This window comes from Chrysemys picta, chromosome 6 (genome assembly GCF_011386835.1).
Source record: "Chrysemys picta bellii isolate R12L10 chromosome 6, ASM1138683v2, whole genome shotgun sequence".
Lineage (NCBI taxonomy): Eukaryota > Metazoa > Chordata > Testudines > Emydidae > Chrysemys > Chrysemys picta.
The window spans coordinates 89326606-89345320 of NC_088796.1; the positions used below are offsets into that span (position 1 = coordinate 89326606).

At 39.5% G+C, this 18715-nt stretch overlaps 1 protein-coding gene across 24 annotated transcripts in view; it reads left to right on the top strand.

Annotated features, from left to right (window-relative positions):
• Positions 1-18715, top strand: part of AGTPBP1 (ATP/GTP binding carboxypeptidase 1) — a 113944-nt gene that overhangs the window by 14463 nt on the left and 80766 nt on the right. For 17 of the 24 annotated variants that reach the window (XR_010602326.1, XR_010602325.1, XR_010602324.1 and 14 more), the window contains exons 2-4: positions 3116-3257; positions 4462-4535; positions 16085-16215. Coding sequence is in view for 13 of the 24 variants with exons in the window: in XM_008163156.3 (XP_008161378.1) it covers positions 4504-4535; positions 16085-16215 (163 nt within the window). In the remaining 11 variants the exon portion in view is untranslated. Of the gene's footprint in view, positions 1-3115; positions 3258-4461; positions 4536-16082; positions 16216-18715 lie in introns of those variants that run through there. The other 7 variants (XR_010602323.1, XM_065599433.1, XM_005304313.4 and 4 more) reach the window with 3 other exon arrangements.

Here is an 18715-nt window from a genome sequence, read left to right on the forward strand (position 1 = left end):
ATATGCATCCGAAGAAGTGGGCTGTAGTCCACGAAAGCTTATGCTCTAATAAATTTGTTAGTCTCTAAGGTGCCACAAGTACTCCTGTTCTTCTTTTTGCGGATACAGACTAACACGGCTGTTACTCTGAAACCTAACATTTTAAGCTTTGGCTATTTTTCCAATTCAACCAGAAACATCTAAACACCAGAGTTCATGAGCTTTAAATTTATGGTTAAACTACGTCAGTGATTTATGTAGCAGAGCATACATATCCTAAATGCGCATATAAATTGGGTTTCTGAGGTTTCCAGCCACAGGCAGCCCTAACTACTGCGCACAGAAACAGGTTAAAATGGTTACAAGAGTACCACAGCATTAAATGAGAAAAGTGTATTAGAAAGGGAAGAAGTTAGTTGGTCTTTGGTTTATAAGCGTGTGTTAATACCTTGCATTTATATAGCAGCTTCTATCTGAAACTCTCAACATGCTTTATGAATTTCAGTTAATTTAACCTCCCAGCACATCTGTAAAACATCTTTGACCTTCCATTTTTCCACGTGTGAAGAGGGAATAAGCAATTTCCCCGTAGGAACTCAGTGTTGGAATAATGTGACTCCACACCACTCACTCCATCCATTAAGTAATCTGCACTGTACCCAGGCATGCAACCTAAAAACCAAGGCCAGAAAGGTTTGCATTGAGGAAACCTACACATGTACTACACACACCCCTCTGTCTCTAGCCATGAATCCTGAGAGAGGAGCCAGTCAGACACTCAACTAGCACAAATCTAGAGGAGGTGAAACAGCTGACCCACATTATGTGATTTTGGAAGTTGTACATGCAGTTATTTGTATTTTAAGAAAACCTAAAGACGTTAACCAAGATCGGGGGGCCATTGTGATAGACTAGTGCAGGGGTTGGCAACCTTTCGGAAGTGGTGTGCCGAGTCTTCATTTATTCACTCTAATTTAAGATTTCACGTGCCAGTAATACATTTTAATGTTTTTAGATGGTCTCTTTCTATAAGTCTATAATATATAACTAAAATATAGTATGTAAAGTAAATAAGGCTTTTAAAATGTTTAAGAAGCTTCATTTAAAATTAAATTAAAATGCAGAGCCCCCAGACCGGTGGTGCCATAGGTTGCCTACCCCTGGACTAGTGCTTGAAGGGTTTCCCTTGACACCCATCTGCCCAGTGAGTAAGCCCATTACCTTGGGTGAAAAGGTACCTATAACACAGGGGTGGGCAAACATTTTGGCCTGAGGGACACATCTGGGAATTGAAGTTGTATGGTGGGCCATGCATGCTCACACAATTGGGGTTGGGGTGCTGGAGGGGGTGAGGGCTCCAGGGTGGGGCCAGAAATTGAGTTCAGGGTGCAGAAGGGAGCTCGCACTGGGGCAGGGGGTTGGAGTGCTGGAAGGGGTACAGGCTCTGGTTGGGGGTGCGGGCTCTGGGGTGGAGCTGGGGATGAGAGGTTTGGGGTGCAGGAGGGTGCTCTGGGTTGGGATAGAGGGGTTTGGAGGGCAGGAAGGGGATCAGGGCAGGGGGTTGGGGCACAGGGAAAGGATCAGGGATGCAGGCTTACCTCAAGTGGCTCCCGGAAGCAGCGGCAGTTCCCTTCTCTGACTCCTATAGGGAGGTGCAGCCAGGCACCGCCCCTGCAGCTCCCATTGGAGCGCCGGCGGGGGCCATTGGAGTGGGTCCATTGGAGTGCGTAGGAGCCGAAGTGGGGCTATGCCACAGCTTCCGGGAGCTGTGTGGAGCAGGGCCATGCCATGGCTTCCAGAGCCGTGTGGTGCAGCTCCCAACCCTGTGCCCCGGCTGGAGCGGGGCCGTGCTGCGGCTTCCAGGAGCCAAATGGTGCAGCCCTCAAATCTGGGTCCCGGTTGGAGTGCAGGAGCGGGGTAAGCCCCAGATCCTGCTCCCTAGCGGGAGTTCACAGGTCAGCTTAAAAAGGCTTGCAGGCCGGATCTGGCCTGTAGTTTGCCCACCTCTGCTATAACACCATGTTCCTGGAAAACATTTCTCCCTACCAAAATCAAATCAATTTCTTCTCTCCCACCCCTCTAATCCCCACTCCCGTCTCATCTCTCTTAGCATTGTCCTTTTCACTTTCATATACACCAGCACACAAAGTTTCAAGACTCCTTAGCAAGCCTATAACTCATCCAGTTGTATTCTCAATCTTTATTGCCAAAAGAAGCAGGAGAGGGGAAAGAAAATGTAAGCACCATGACCAGACAATGAGTATATTGGCCAGGAATTGGGTTTCTCCCTGATACCTGGCTGAAAAACTCTTCTATTTTGTACTTCTTTTAAGACTAGAGAGTCAACTTCTAAGATATCTATTTGTTGCAAACAAAAACGGGTACTGTATAGTAGAAATCTCATTTGCTCTGAATAGCAGTTATGTTCAAACAGTAAACAACCAGCTGAAGAAATAAGATGCGGATATATCCTGCCTGTGTGATAGCCTGCTCGTTGCACTCTTCCATGCTTGCTTATGTTATGTATACCCTTGTAACAGTGATGGAACGGGGGGGTGGGGATGAAAAAAATCTAATGTCTTTAAAAATCATTTTACAGCTTTTTAGTGTTTGTTAGATTAATCATAATTGTATGGTTATTGCATGATATCACTACAGGGCAGAGGTAAGGTTGTTTGGGTGCCTTAACTGTTTGTTTCTTTCTTTAAGATGTTGGGATTTCTTATGTGTAACCTTAACTCTAAATTCCCTAGGGTTGTACAGCTTGGTTTAAAGATAAAGAAATAAAAATTGGAGATGTTGTTAGTTAATACAAGTTAATGAAACATTTTCTGCCTAGTAATATGAACAGGTTATTGGCAACATGCTTCTTGAAAATTTATAAGGATTTTTTATTGCCGTCTTCTAACGCTTGTTTAATGTGCATTCTTCTATTGTAATATGAGTGTCCTCTCAGACAACTACCATAAAAGAACAGTCTATGGTAACTTAATCATGTCTTCTCCCTCCAGTTATATCTTTGGCCTGGTTTGAATAATCTGAACTTTATAACCTTGTAGATAAGGTATTTTGTGTAGTAGACCCAGTTGTAGTCCTTGTAACCAATTTTTCCCCCACCTCCCTCTTTTTATGGAAGGAAGCAGAGAAATTCTACATTTGAACATTGGTTGGACAAACTGGCCAGCCACCTGTTAGCCAGACGCACACTGTTGGTGCTTCTTGTGAGAAGCCAAACATTCTTCCTCCCCACTGGTTGCTAGGAAAGGAAATTGCTTCAGGTAAGTGGAGGGGAGCTGCTGTTACGCCTCACTGTTTATATTGGTCTTGGCTTGTAAGTGTCTGAAAAGTTTGGAGTCGCTTCTGCTGTTGGTTTGGGGTTCTCTTTCTTCTACTGGCATCAGTATCCTACTTGCGCGTGAAGCATCCTATTCTTTCTCTCTATTTAAATTTTTGATCCTCCTTTCTCTCCTACAGATCACTTTATACCTCTTCTGCTGTTCATCAGCTAGCTGCATAACAAAACTGGAAGTTTTGTTACTGCCTGTTATCTTCAAGTGGTAGTGATAATAACAAGATCTTGTAAACTTGAGGGCTAGTACGCAGCAGAGAGAGTTTCTCACCCACAAATCGCAAGAGGATAAGTGCCTTTGTTTTCCGAACATACTGTTTGAGTTTGTCTTGTACTTCAGTGCTTTATAACAAACATATGGCCTCTCAGAGAACTCTCCTTTGTATTATAGGGGGTCTCACTCACATTTTATCTCGGATAGAATCACTGAGATTCAGTTTATGGTCCTATAAACTGCAACCTTAATTGCTTAGAGGCACCATATAAGTCTGAGAGAGACTCCGAGGACACTATGTACTTAAAAGGATAGGAAAACTAAGCTATTGGCATGCTGTGGTTTCTGTCCAAGAAATATTTTCAGGTCCTACTTAAATAAGAATACCAAACACTTTGTTTCTGAGGCTGCATCTTGATTTCTAGTCTCAAAATTAAGAACATGAAGCGGCCATCAAGAAAAGGAGGTATAGTGTGGCATCTCAAATTTTTTTAAGAAATTTGGAAAAACGTACATATCTGGCTCCAGGAGATGCCTAAGCAGGTAGCTTTCTTCTCTGGACATATCGCGCAAGTTGTTCATGATACATGCATTATGATAAAATTACTGATTTTCAATATCTTATCAAAGTCTGTATTCCCTGAGATTAGCATGATTAAACTATAATTTAAGACCTTACTGCATGCTTACTGTATTTTCAGTATTCTATTAATTTTGCTCCGTTCCTCAGGCCCTATATGTTGAATTGGGAACAGAATTACCTTTTTTCTTCCGTGTACCAAGTACTCTTTATGAAATCACTTGTATTTAAAACTTCCAGTGCAGAGATTCTGAGCACTATAATATGATGGTAGCACTTCATTGTACAGCAAGACAATACATTGCTAATAAGTCTTAATTTTTTAAATGTGTTTTACAGGTTATCCGAGATGGTGAATTGAAGAACTAAGTTTTTTCCAAGATGAACAAAGTAAAAACAACATCAGAGAAAAGGTAAATGCAGCAGTATATAGACTTCTTGAAGTTCAACCTAGTTGCTTTTCCATGTAACGGATCTTGAGAACTTTACATTTTAAGGAAGCATAATACATTTAAAAAAAAAAAAGGGGCAAAAAATACAAAACCAATTATGTGGGTCCATAGGGCTACAGTAGTAATCAAACAGTTACTGTAACCTCTTCATATAAAAATAGCTTTAATTAAATGAATTATTTTCTTTTAAATAGTAACTGATTTGGAATTATTTTCTCTTTCGTATTGATCAGCATAGTGAAATGGATAATAGATGCTATCACCCTCTTAAGTGCATTTTTGTCATATTTGAATTAGACTTACTATATGAATAAACACTTTCAAAATTGCATTTAATTTCTTTGAAAGAAGTAGTAATAAATTAGTACAACACTGAATATTTTGGAAGACAGTCATGCAAAAATGCACATCAAACTGCATGCTTACCTTTGTGCATGCAGTTATCCGAACTGCGCATGCAAAAATGGTCATTTGGACACCTGTTACCTGAAATGCAACCATAGTAATTAACCTTGCAAATACTGTATAGGAAAATTATTGCCTGCCTGTATTTGAGCACATCTCTGGGATTCCATCTCCGAATTTGTCTTGAATAGCAATCCTTCAAAGTATTGCATAACTACAAATATGAACAGAAGCACCAACTTCAGTGGGGCCATACGCATGTATAGAGAGAGGTGCTCAAGACTGTCTATATTCCGAACTAAGGGGGTGATTCCCCTGTTCGTGTACATATGTTTGCATCGCTCTCATCAAGCTAGCACAAGTATAAATATCAGTGTATCTGCAGTAGCACGGGTAGTGGCTGTAGAGGCACAGCTTAGCTGTGCAAAGTACATACCTACTGATTTCCGGCAGGTTTGTACTCGGCACAGCTAAGCCATGTCTCTCCTGCCGCTACTTTTGGATCCAGGGCTACGCTGCTATTTATACTTGTGCTAGCTCAATGAGAGATAGCAGGGGAATCGCACCCTTAGCTTGTAGTGTAGAGGTAGCTTAAGTGGTTGCAAAATCATAGCCTTGACTTTCTTTTGTTTATACCAAGTACCTACGAAGAAGCTTCTGGGCATAGGGGTGACAGCAGTGGAAGCAAGCATACAGGCAATTGAGTATACAGTACTACAAAATATCAACAGTATTAAACTTTTCTCCAAGCATTTCAAAAGCAAAACCCCTGCCCATTCACCCCATCCTTTTTGGCATAACCTCATCCCATCCATTTTGGCAAAACCTTTCTCAGATAGCAATTTCAGTCAGGCAGGTTTCATGCTCATGAATGGTTATTGCTGAAGGAATAAAGTGTAATTTTATAAATCACATACATGAGACAAATTTACATGTTGTGTTACCAAAACATGAGCAAGAGACATTTCCTGCTCCAAAGATCTTGCAATCTAATATAGAGGCAAGGGTGTCAAAGTCAAAATGCTGATTACTGATGCATATAGATGGCTGATGGCTCAACTCTTGAAGTTTGTATATAAGGAACAGATTATTTCATCATTATGAAACTATTTAGAGAATTTACAAAATGTCTTATGAATGGAAGAAGCTTAAGACATTTGTAACAGTTTGGTATTCACTGCAATAGCAAAACCATCTAGCTAGCTTGCTCTCTTGGAAAACTTTCTACCCCTCCAGTGCAAAAAAAATTTGCAGGGTATTTTACCTTTCAATGTATTTCTCTATAGTATTCCTTTCTAAATTAGAGTATGGATTTACATGTTGGACCCATATGCCACCATGTGGATTTATCTCAACCACAGGAGGGATTTCAAGTTCGTTATGAGGATCTCTTACCCCGTTTGGAGTAGTCTTGGCTCCTTACTTGTCCACTGCAGCCATGGAACAGTTTGACATTTGAGACTAGTGCTTGTTGTGTTTCCCCGCCTAGGCAGCTAATGAAAGACCGATCTTTAGAAATGGTCAAGAGATCAATATGCATCCCAGCATTAGTTTTTGGAAAGTGAAGTCCTTTCTCCGCAATGGGTATTCCTGAACTTGAGTTCCTGCTAATGATGGTACCAGGAAAAAGGTATCCTTAACTGGATTCAGCTCAGGATATATTGGCCTTTTGCATGGAAGGATAATCGGAACTAAACAGATGTAGATGAAGATAGTCATTTTGTTATTTTTTAAACGCAGTTAATTTTGTTCAGCCATATAACTAAAACAGATATACCTCTAATAATGAGTAAACTATGCGAAATACATTGCATATCGTAGACAGTGGGTATTACTGAGCTGTGTGCCTGCTGTGGTCATTAGAGGGTTGTGAACCTTCAAAGATCAGGTTAAAATTAAATTCACAAGCATTTAATATTGGAACTGCTTTGCATTGGGCTCTGAAATAATAAAATAATAATAAAACAGAACAAAATGCACAAACCCCAAAACTGGGCTTAGAGAAACCTCTTATGAGAAATCTTATAGTAAAATTTGAGTTTGCTGGCTCACTGGACGTGTAACAAGCAGTCATACTGGGAATGAGTCATTTGACTTGGCCTCAGTGACTTTTCCCAATAAGCATTTCTTGATCTCTAAATTCACTGAGTTGCATCCTCAGTGTATACCGATAGAGGAAGTAGAGCAAAATAGCTGACAAACTGTGAAAAGTACCAATGACTTCCTCACTCTGGCTGCACTTCATTCTTAGTGATAGAATTCCTGTAGGAAGTGTAGCCCTAAGCCATTCTAAGATGACATCTAATGGTTGCTATAGTAACTCCTCAGGATTCAATTCTCTTTCTGGTCAAGCTCTAGAATTAGGTCATTGAGTAGAAACTGAACAAGGTGTAGGATGTATTTAGCTTGCAGCGTAGTGAAAGTCCTCTGCAGAAGGAGTAATGGATATGTGTGAACCCATCATTCCTGCAGAAATACAGTGAGGATGCTTAGACCTCTTGGGAAGTGGGCAGGACTTGACAAATCCACTTACCAATGGCAAGCAGAGACCTTTCCCTGGTGAGTGGGGAGACCTACGACATAAACTTCTGCAGAATTCCATCTTCTTTTGAAAAGAAAATTTGTTTATGGCTGTGATGATACCCTTCTAAATATGAACCAATGCTCAGTTCTCTGTTCTTGATTCTGTAGACAGCTCCAGTGCCTCTGTAGCTGCTAGTTTTCCCAAGCTGTTGTTGAGTGAAATGGACAAGAGTGGGCAGAAGTGAGGTTTTTACTCACGAAAGCTTATGCCCAAATAAATCTGTTAGTCTTTAAGGTGCCACCAGACTCCTTGTTGTTTTTGTAGATACAGACTAACACGGCTACCCCCTGATACTTGAAGAGTGGGCAGTTACCGCTTCTCACAGGATTCTGCATGGCAGTAGTGAGGGTGACCAGTTGATCCATTTAATTTAACTGCAGCTTGGTGGGGGGTGGAAGCTGCAAGCTGAAGCACAGACATTGGCACTATCCACCGGGGAAAAAAGGTGACCCGCAACAGTCAGTAGCTAGGACACTGTCTTACTGCAGCTAGGAGGCTTTAGGGTGGGAGAGGGGAAAATGTGCCTCTGCTCCCTGTTAGTAATCAGAAGGATTCTTGGGTGAGAGAAAATAGGCTTCACGTTTATCAGAGACTGACACAAATGTTTGGAGACCCCAGACATGGCCCAGGAGCGGCAGCATCTGCTTTCCCAGGAATTTTGACGTACTTGGTTTCTGAACAGTGCTTTCCCTATGGAGCTTTCTGATGGCAGTGTCCTCTGTCTTTCTTACCCACTTCTCTTAATTTTTCTGGTCCTGGGTAAACCTAGGAGGACCAGATTGCCTGAGACAAAGTTAGTGCTAGGTGTGAAAGTAGATAATTTCTCTTATGGCTATTTTAAGCAGCTGTATGTGAATCATACATAAACTGTTGTTGACCTTTTTTCCTGTTTGGTGTATACCAGAGTTCTAGGATTTTGTATATTGTTATATATTATTCTTGTGGAGTAGTCTAAATTGGTCTTCCTTTAATTAGTGCTGGGAGTATATAACTGGTTAAGATGGGTGTTCATGAAGTTAAACTATACCTTAAAAGTTATAAACTAAAGGAGAGTAGGTCATGATAAAAACAAAAAAAACCCTCTAATCCTTATTACTGATAGATTTGATACCCAAAGTAGATGTCTGTAGTGCTAGGCCCTGGCAAATCTTAGTTTTTTTTTTTTTTTTTTTTTTTTCCCCTCCTTTGACTCTTCTTGCTTTTCTCTCTACCAGAACTGTCAACATTCTAGGGTTGAAATATCAGACTCAAAATGAAGTATACAACAAAAATAGAATGAAAGCTTCAAATGTTTAATTACTTTAATATTTTTAGTTATCTAGAACTTCATTGTCAGAATTCAGCTTTTCTGTTATCTATTTAATAGAGGATATATTATGGCTGAGATTTTTAAAGTAGTCTAGGTGACTGAGACATCTTCCATTGCAAATGTTCATCACCACCATCTAAATTCACAAGCTGCTTTGAAAACTTTAATCCTTCAAATGTTGTCTCATTTCCAGAGGTATATTTGAGTTGGACTTTATGTAACTTGTGATCAAGTACAACTGGAGGTATATTATGGTCATTCTTACTATGGGACCCAAACCCATAACAACAGTATGATTCATGGAGCTTTTTACCTTTGCATTTTATTGTCACATACCTACCTTGACAGCTGCACTTCCAGCACAGTTAATAGCACGAGGCCTATATGGTGCTAACACTCCTGTCACCCAGGTGTCTGATTTAAAATACCTGTATTCTATAATTGTCTGGCGTTTATGCTTAAAATATATTTTTAAAAAATGACCCAAGCAGGATTCAAATCTGTGAAATGCTTCCACTAGAGACTAGCCCTCGAACTCAGAGTGCCACCCTGCTAGATGGGTATGCACTCTCTTGACAGATCTTCCTAAGTCTACAGTTGGGGTGAGTGGATTATGACGATGTGGAGAGGCAGCAGCATGAATGCGTAGAGTGGCTGTGACTAACTGCTGTATTGATTATCTTATGCCTAGCTTGGTTTGCGTAAATGGACATCAGTGAGTTTAATTTAGTTTCTGGATTCAAAGAATAAGTATTTAATATAGCAAATCCTATCTAAAATTTAAAGAAAAGTTTAGTTTCTGCTTTTTTTTTGAAAAACTCAACTCCGCCTTAACTGTGGAGTCAGGTCCATCTCTACAATAATCCTCTTATTTTTACACTTTCTGATTCTAGGTTTATCGTTTTCAAGGCAGTTTTATTCAGTTAATGTTCTGAAGATAGTTAAGCTCTTTAGAATGTTCCTGGTTGGTTGCTATAATGCCAATTTCCAGCACCCTTTTAAGTCTAGACAAATAAGCCTCTTCTAAACCCTATGGATGAAAATCTTGAAGTATTCTGAAAGATACAATCTTGTAGTGAGAATGGCTTATCCTTTCTAAATCTCTAAACGCTTCCAGTAAGTGTTGAGTGATTATGCTATGTGTTGACTGGCTTTGTAAAGTGCAGCTGAATGGCTCTTAATATGAATAAGGCAATCTTGCATAGATTCATAGATTCTAGGACTGGAAGGGACCTCGAGAGGTCATCGAGTCCAGTCCCCTGCCCGCATACCAGGACCAAATACTGTCTAGACCATCCCGGATAGACATTTATCTAACCTACTCTTAAATATCTCCAGAGATAGAGATTCCACAACCTCCCTAGGCAATTTATTCCAGTGTTTAACCACCCTGACAGGAACTTTTTCCTAATGTCCAACCTAGACCTCCCCTGCTGCAGTTTAAACCCATTGCTTCTTGTTCTATCCTTAGAGGCTAAGGTGAACAAGTTTTCTCCCTCCTCCTTATGACACCCTTTCAGATACCTGAAAACTGCTATCATGTCCCCTCTGTCTTCTCTTTTCCAAACTAAACAAACCCAATTCTTTCAGCCTTCCTTCATAGGTCATGTTCTCAAGACCTTTAATCATTCTTGTTGCTCTTCTCTGGACCCTTTCCAATTTCTTCACATCTTTTTTTAAAATGCGGTGCCCAGAACTGGACACAATACTCCAGCTGAGGCCTAACCAGAGCAGAGCGGAAGAATGACTTCTCGTGTCTTGCTCACAACACACCTGTTAATACATTCCAGAATCACGTTTGCTTTTTTTGCAACAGCATCACACTGTTGACTCATATTTAGCTTGTGGTCCACTATAACCCCTAGATCCCTTTCTGCCATACTTCTTCCTAGACAGTCTCTTCCCATTCTGTATGTGTGAAACTGATTTTTTCTTCCTGAGTGGAGCACTTTGCATTTGTCTTTGTTAAACTTCATCCTGTTTACCTCAGACCATTTCTCCAATTTGTCCAGATCATTTTGAATTATGACCCTGTCCTCCAAAGCAGTTGCAATCCCTCCCAGTTTGGTATCATCCGCAAACTTAATAAGCATACTTTCTATGCCAATATCTAAGTCGTTGATGAAGATATTGAACAGAGCCGGTCCCAAAACAGACCCCTCCGGTACCCCACTCGTTATGCCTTTCCAGCAGGATTGGGAACCATTAATAACAACTCTTTGAGTACGGTTATCCAGCCAGTTATGCACCCACCTTATAGTAGCCCCATCTAAATTGTATTTGCTTAGTTTATCGATAAGAATATCATGCAAGACCATATCAAATGCCTTACTAAAGTCTAGGTATACCACATCCACAGCTTCACCCTTATCCACAAGGCTCGTTATCCTATCAAAGTAAGCTATCAGATTGGTTTGGCATGATTTGTTCTTCACAAATCCATGCTGGCTGTTCCCTATCACCTTACCGCCTTCAAGTGTTTGCAGATGATTTCCTTAATTACTTGCTCCATTATCTTCCCTGGCACAGAAGTTAAACTAACTGGTCTGTAGTTTCCTGGGTCGTTTTTATTTCCCTTTTTATAGATGGGCACTATATTTGCCCTTTTCCAGTCTTCTGGAATCTCTCCCGTCTCCCATGATTTTCCAAAGATAATAGCTAGAGGCTATTAGAGAAGTATTTAGAGTCCATATTGCTTCCTGGTTAAATGAGGCAAAAATCCTGTTTGTTGTAAAACACCTAATGCCTTTACTGGGAGTTGAGCAGGATTGGGAGTATGGTGAAGTGAATGAGATTTGCAAAGAGTAATTATGAAAAGTTTTGAGTAGGGATCTTGGCTGTATTACTCCCTCTCATGGGTATGAATACTATGGTGGATGGATTGATATTTGTTGGATGGTTCGGTTTACTGGGGAATGAATTGGAGAAAGGTCTTGTATTTGAGTGCTTTCATCTACTGGAACTTTGGGGGTGTCTTGTGTTGTGTTATAGACCCTTGCACCTGCTTTTGAAGTCCTTGCTCACCTACCTAACTGGCAGATAGTCATTCAGTGCCACTTCAGGATAGCTGAGAGGGTTCGACAGCATTACAATAAATTTAGCATATAGAGGCCTGGGGGTTGGCTGAAGGGGCTTGGATTTTCTGTTACTTGCTGAATTAGGCAGGGGATTGGACAAAATAAGACCACAAAAGAGCAAGGGTAATGTAGCTAATATTAATCACACTACTCTAGTTTGTAGTCTCTTCTTTGGTGTACTGAATATTGGTTTTGAGCAACTTAACTCTCTAATAAGCTGTTATTAAAATAAAGTTAATGCTTTTCATGATAACGTGCATGTGGTATAAGACCTGTCAGGATGACTGCAGGACTGTTGTTACTCCAAATGTTTCCTTCTGGGTTCTCGGCTCAGCATGAGGAAAAACAGGATTGGGGAGGTGTTGTGGCTGTACTGGTCACATTTGTGTTTAAATGTAGGATATTTTCCATCCCAAAACTACATTCAAGTATAAGAGTGAGTCATGAGAGATCAAAATGGAAATTCTTTCTTAGTGAACAAGCTGCTACAATACACAGTAGTTTCTAGTCAGGCTGGTTGGATTCCTGTCCATTTTGGATGAGCAGCCTTGAAGATTACCATTGAACATTGAGTCAGCAGTCAGATATCATGGCTTCCGTTATAATCATGGGATCATCCTGGGTGATTTCAAGCTCAGTGCATACAGATACCACTGGATCTCAGTTTTGGATGGGGATTAGAGGTAGAAGTGTGGAATGAGGGATGTGAAGATTATCTGTTATCATGGAGTATTATCACCTCCTGTTTTAGTAGCAGTGCTCACCTCTGCCCTGGATGACTAGAGAATTAATTAAATTATGTCTAGTCTTGGAAGGATTACATTTTTATTGATAAATGTTGGTAAATGTCCGTTAACTGTACGCACAGAAACTGACAGAAATCCACTGGTGATCAAAATTTGCAGATAGACAAAGTAAGAAGAATGCTCTTCAGAATTTTAGTTTGATGTAAGGATTTTCACTTTGTGTATTTCTTTTGACATGTGGTGTTTAGCAGTTATAAAGCTTTTAATTTTTTTAATCTGTCTTATTAAATAATTGCCTAACCCCCTCTTTGCAGCTTTGAAAATTTAAATATTTAAAAATAATGGATAAAACCCATAATTTTGCACAACTGTGAAAACTTAAATTGATAAAATTAAAAAATGGTTACAAATAAACTGATATTATCCATCAGTTTTTTAAAAATCGATTTCTGACCACCCTAATGATCTCGTTGCACATACAAGGAAGCAAAACTGGAACAGCTGAGAGGGGAAAGGGAGATTGTCAGATTAAAACTTTTTGTTTTTATACACTTTTAACTCAAACAGTTGAGAAGATGCATATATTTAGTAATGGGATTTTATGATATAAACTTTAGATTACGGAGGACATCTTCAAGCAGTTTATATCAGTTTTAAGAATAGGCCATATTATTGGGCATAAACATGTGGCAATCTTCCTTTTAAAAGTTACTTTGGTTTTGGTTCTGAAGTTATAGTTTAGATGCCAGTGTAAAGAAATGAAGTGTGGCTAGAATAAGTTTCCTTTGCTGCTGTTGCATCAAATTGTTTCCACAGTTATAAAACACTTGCTGTCAGCCATTTTTTTTTCTTGTTTTAACATTTACATCCAAGGGTAAATTCATCCTATGGCAAACTTAATAATAAGAGCAAAACCATTCTAAACTATAGCTCAAGCAATAATAATCCATCAACTTATTTATAAACAACATTGTTACTATTTATAAAACTAGTGTCATTGTTTAGTTTTATTGCGAATAGCCAGAACTCACTGTACATCAATTAAAATAAGTTGTCATTTACTATTGCTGAACTGTAATGGAATGCTTTGCTGTGCCAGTTGTTCCTTAGAAACCATAGTTGTACACAGCAATAATTTTAATCATGGAAATTTTTTAAACATATTTTCAAATGGTGGGGTGAATGTAAAAATGAATGAATAAAATCTGATTAGTAATAGTTTGACAAATTTAAAACAATGACATCTCAAGTATCTTACATTCTACAAAGATGAAGATGATTTGATTTATGTTGTAGGGGATTTGAACTAACCTTAAGGTGTTTAATTAAAGAATATAATTAAATACGGTAGTGGGGGAGATAATATAAATATCTGGATAAAAGTGCTCCTTATGAAATGTATCTCCTCTTAAAACACCATCACTTTTATGTAAATGACTAAGACATCAAGCCAAGCTGTACTTGTGTACCTCAAAATGAGACAAAACTGTGACAGAATAAGTCATTCCCATCAATGTCAATTTAAAACATTCTGATTCTCTACAGTTCATCACTTTTATGAACATTATAAAATAAACACCCTCCCATCTAATAGTGATAGTTTATTAAGTTTTGTGCTGTATTTCTTCCAAAAAATATTTGCAAAACTTAAGAAACCAAACTGGTTGCATGTATTCTCTAAAGATAAGCGAATAAGTAATAAAGAATGGGATTGTCTCAAAATGGTTTGCAGAGAGTATGAGGTAAAACTTAATACGGCTGTATTTTTTCACTGTTAGACATTTATCAGAAAATGTTGAAAGTGAATGCTTGCTTTGAGAAATCAGGTGATATCAGTGAAAAAATGATATTAAAACTTTCAGCCAGTTTTTTTTTTCTTGCTGCATGTGTGCAGAGTAAAGCCTAACACAAGGATATGATTGACTACTCAGTCTTGTTCGGTAAGATAGCAGGAGCCAGGAAGTGATGGGAGACTCTAGATATGACCTCCTCTTGGGCTCTCTCAAGCAGAGGCTGTAGACCTGAAACATTGCTATGGGGGTGTGGGAAAGAAAAGATAGGAACCCACTAAAAAGGTGACCTGTATCTCCCAAAGAAAACAGCATTATTTTCTCAGGATAGGGTTGGCTTCCATTTCTTCTAAGCTTTTTGTCTAAACGCTCCTTTCCTTTCCCTGGTGTGGTCATTTTCAGAACAGACTTATTGGTCAAGCTGTCTGAGGAGGAATAAAAGTTTGGAAGAGCAGAAAAACGCTCAAGAACTGAAAAGTGATCTGCTCTTGTTTTTCTCCATAAACTTTAGTCTTTTTTGGGAGGGTGGGCTCTGGTTCTGTTATGTTCTTGAGTACTTTATTTCTCCACATCTAGATGATTACATACCCTACAGGCTAGCCAGACTTTGGGGCTTTTGTAGGCATTTTTGTAGACCAGTCTGGCAGACTTCAAAGCCAGGGCTACTGTATAGACAATAAAATGTCAAAGTAGTTGAAAATGGATTCTGATAGGTGGATTCTCCCTCCTGTGGTAAAAATTCATGAGAGATGGCCAAGGAGGAAGTAACTTCTGCAAAGTCCCCATTCTCCCCTTCTAGTGGTGTTCTCTGGATGTTTTATTGGGGTGTAGGGTGAAAATTGTCCCACTCACTTGTGGAATGAATCCTTGGGGGGAGGCCCATAATGGTTTTAGAGCCTAAGTGATTTTCCCCATCAGACCCTTCCCCATGTTCCTTGAGAGCATGGCTCCACCAGAGATGTGCTGCCCGGGACTTCCCTGGTCATGGTGGCACTGGAGACACCCCTTGACAAGAGGGATCTTAACTGTAGAGGGGGTTCCATGGAAGATGTGATACAGCCCCAGTTTTATATAGTTGTAGTTATTTTCCAATCAAGACTAAATGTTGTGGTGTTATAGGTATGAATTTGAAGAAATAAGTTGCTAACAGTAGATTTGTAATAGTACAAATTAGTTTTAATTAATTAGTCAGTCATGAATTTCCCATATGATTTCCTTGGGTAATCTCAGTAGTTGGGGTGATCCCTTATGTCCTTGGAAAATAATGGGAGTTTTGTCACTGAATTCAAGGGAAGCAGATTTAGTCCCTTTTAACAATGTAGCAAAGACAACGCTGCCCTCCTCTGTATAACTGTCTCAATGAGTGTGTCATTGATAGTAGGGAAGAAAAGCTAATTTTGAGAAGTAACTAAATAGAGCAAAACATTCTGTTTTAACTATGAAATTGTACAAACCTACTGATCTAAACCTAGTTCACTGAAGAACTAACTTTGACTTTAAAAAATGTAACTAATTGGATTTTGCCATGTGAGGCGAAACAAAATATTTTTGTCATATGTTGAATACGGATTGAAACATAAATATAAATGTTTCTTCTAGTCTTACTAACAATTCTCGGATTGTGGGTCTGCTGGCACAGCTGGAGAAGATTAATTCAGAATCTTTGTTGGTAGAAGCAGACACTGCCAGATATGTTACCTCAAAGATCCTTCATCTGGCTCAGAGTCAAGGTAAATATTTTATTTTACTTAATGTTTTAAAAATTGTCCCTTCTTCTCTTTCTACGCCTCATCCCAAAACACACTTGTATATAGCATATTTGACTGCCACATTTCAGCACTGAAGTTCTGTTGGTGTTTTCTCACCTTGTCCTTCAAAAGAATTTCTATATTCCTGTTTTATGTGAACAAACAGTGAGAAGTGGTATTTATTACTTGTCTCTATGTACTTGCATGTGGAACACAAGATTCTTCTATCTCAGTTCTTCATAATCTGACAGTTTGCCATATTGTACGGTATTTTTGGTCTCCTAAGAGTACTACCACGAGTAATTCTATCAAAGTAAATGACAGTACTTGTCCTTACTACTGTATTTAGGCATTCACATTTAAAAAAATAGAGAAGCAAGCACTTGTATTGTTGCTTAAGAACATGCTATATAGAAATTATTTTTGTTTTTTTTGTAATTTACCTAAAAGGGGGAAAAATAACAAAGACACAAGTATTTTTTCTGCATCTCTTGGCTGAAGAAAAATGTAACCTTGAAGGTCTTTGGGTAAAAGATTCTTTCTGGTACCCTAAAAATACATCCAGTAATACTCTGGAATAACAAAGGAGGAACCTCATTAATATATATAAAGCAGCTAACTGATCAACAGAACTTCCCAGTACAGCCAAATCCATTGGAACAGCCTGGCAGACAGAAAGGGAATGGCAAATATCCCAAAGAATGATGTTGAGGTAGCTTTATTTCTCACATGCACCACAATGGAGGCATCTTAGTTCTTTTATTTCCTTCCTTCCTTTTGAATTCATATTCCCCTTGCTTAAGTGCTGTATGATCTCAGTTTATTTTGCTTCTGTCTGGGAGCAGGATCATTGGTGTCCACAGCAAAGATCTTTCAGTGTGTGTGGATTTCCTCTCAAACCTGTGACCTTTTCAGAAGAATTGAATTTTTAGTAACTGGAACTTGTTGTCCGTCCTTTTTAAGGAAGACTGAGGAATGTGCTAAATCTGAGTTCCTGTTGTCTCCTTTAGATTGCATATATCAATGCATCATAATTCCAACCTGCCATTTTACCATTCCTTTCCCCAGTTCCTCAGTACTGTAGGCGAGCAGTCTAGCTAATCTTTGGTGGCTTACCTAAGAACATAAGAGTGGCCATACTAGGTCAGACCAGTGGTTCATCTATAGTGTCTTCTGACTGTGACCAGTGCCTACTACTTCCAAAGGAATGAACAGAACAGGGTAATTATCAAATAATCCATCCCTTGTTGTGCAGTCCCAGCTTCTGACAGTCAGAGGCTTAGGGGAACCTGTGCCAGTACCTTCTATGCAGAATTTTCTGCCCTCCTCCCAGTCCCCTTACTGGCACAGTCCATCATTCTATCTCCACCTTCCAGTGGCTTTCCACAGTAACTCATCTGAATGGTCTGGGTCAGGGGTCGGCAACCTTTCAGAAGTGGTGTGCTGAGTCTTCATTTATTCACTCTGATTTAAGGTTTTGCGTTTAAGTAATACATTTTAATATTTTTAGAAGGACTCTTTCTATAAGTCTATAATATATAACTAAACTATTGTTGAATGTAAAAGTAAATAAGGTTTTTAAAATGTTTAAGAAGCTTCATTTAAAATTAAATTAAAATGCAGAGCCCCCCAGGCCAGTGGCCAGGACGCAGGCAGTGTGAGTGCCACTGAAAAGCAGCTTGCGTGCCACCTTTGGCACGCGTGCCATAGGTTGCCTACCCCTGGGTCATACCACTGGCTTGTCTGCTTCAGAAAAAAATCCAAATAGCTAGAATCTGCAGAGAGGCAAGCTTGAATTTCTCTCCTCCCATGTTGTGTCTGTGTCTGTGTGCACCAGGCTGGCCTGGTGTAGGCTGCCATCTTTGTGGCCTGTTAACAGTTCTCCACAGATCTGTGAAGTAAAGAATAATCTAGTGGATTATAGCAGTGGATCTCACTGTGACGGGTTGGATCACATGAACCCCCTTTGGAACTGACAACTGATGTGCCAAGACTACTTCTGCCCCTGCTTTTCCTGCCAGCCTGGGAATCCAGCATCCTGTCTTGTTGAGCCAGACATGCCAGTCTGCTCCAACATAGACCCAGGGTCTAAACCACGTGTTCCAAAGCTGCAGACTTAACTGAAAGCAACTTACAGAAGTGTTTCTGTCTTTAACACTCAGATGCCCAACTCCCAATGGGATCTAAACCCCAAATAAATCTGTTTTACCCTGTATAAAGCTTATTCAGGGTAAACTCATAAATTGTTCGCCCTCTATAACACTGCTAGAGAGAGATGCACAACTGTTGGCCCTCCTTCCCCCCAGGTATTAATACATACTCTGGATTGGTTAATTAATAAGTAAAGAGTGGTTTTATTAAGTACAGAAAGTAAGATTTAAGTGGTTCCAAGTAGTAGCAGACAGAACAAAGTGAATTACTACGCAAAATAAAATAGAACACGCAAGTCTATGTCTAAGAAAACTGAATACAGATAAAATCT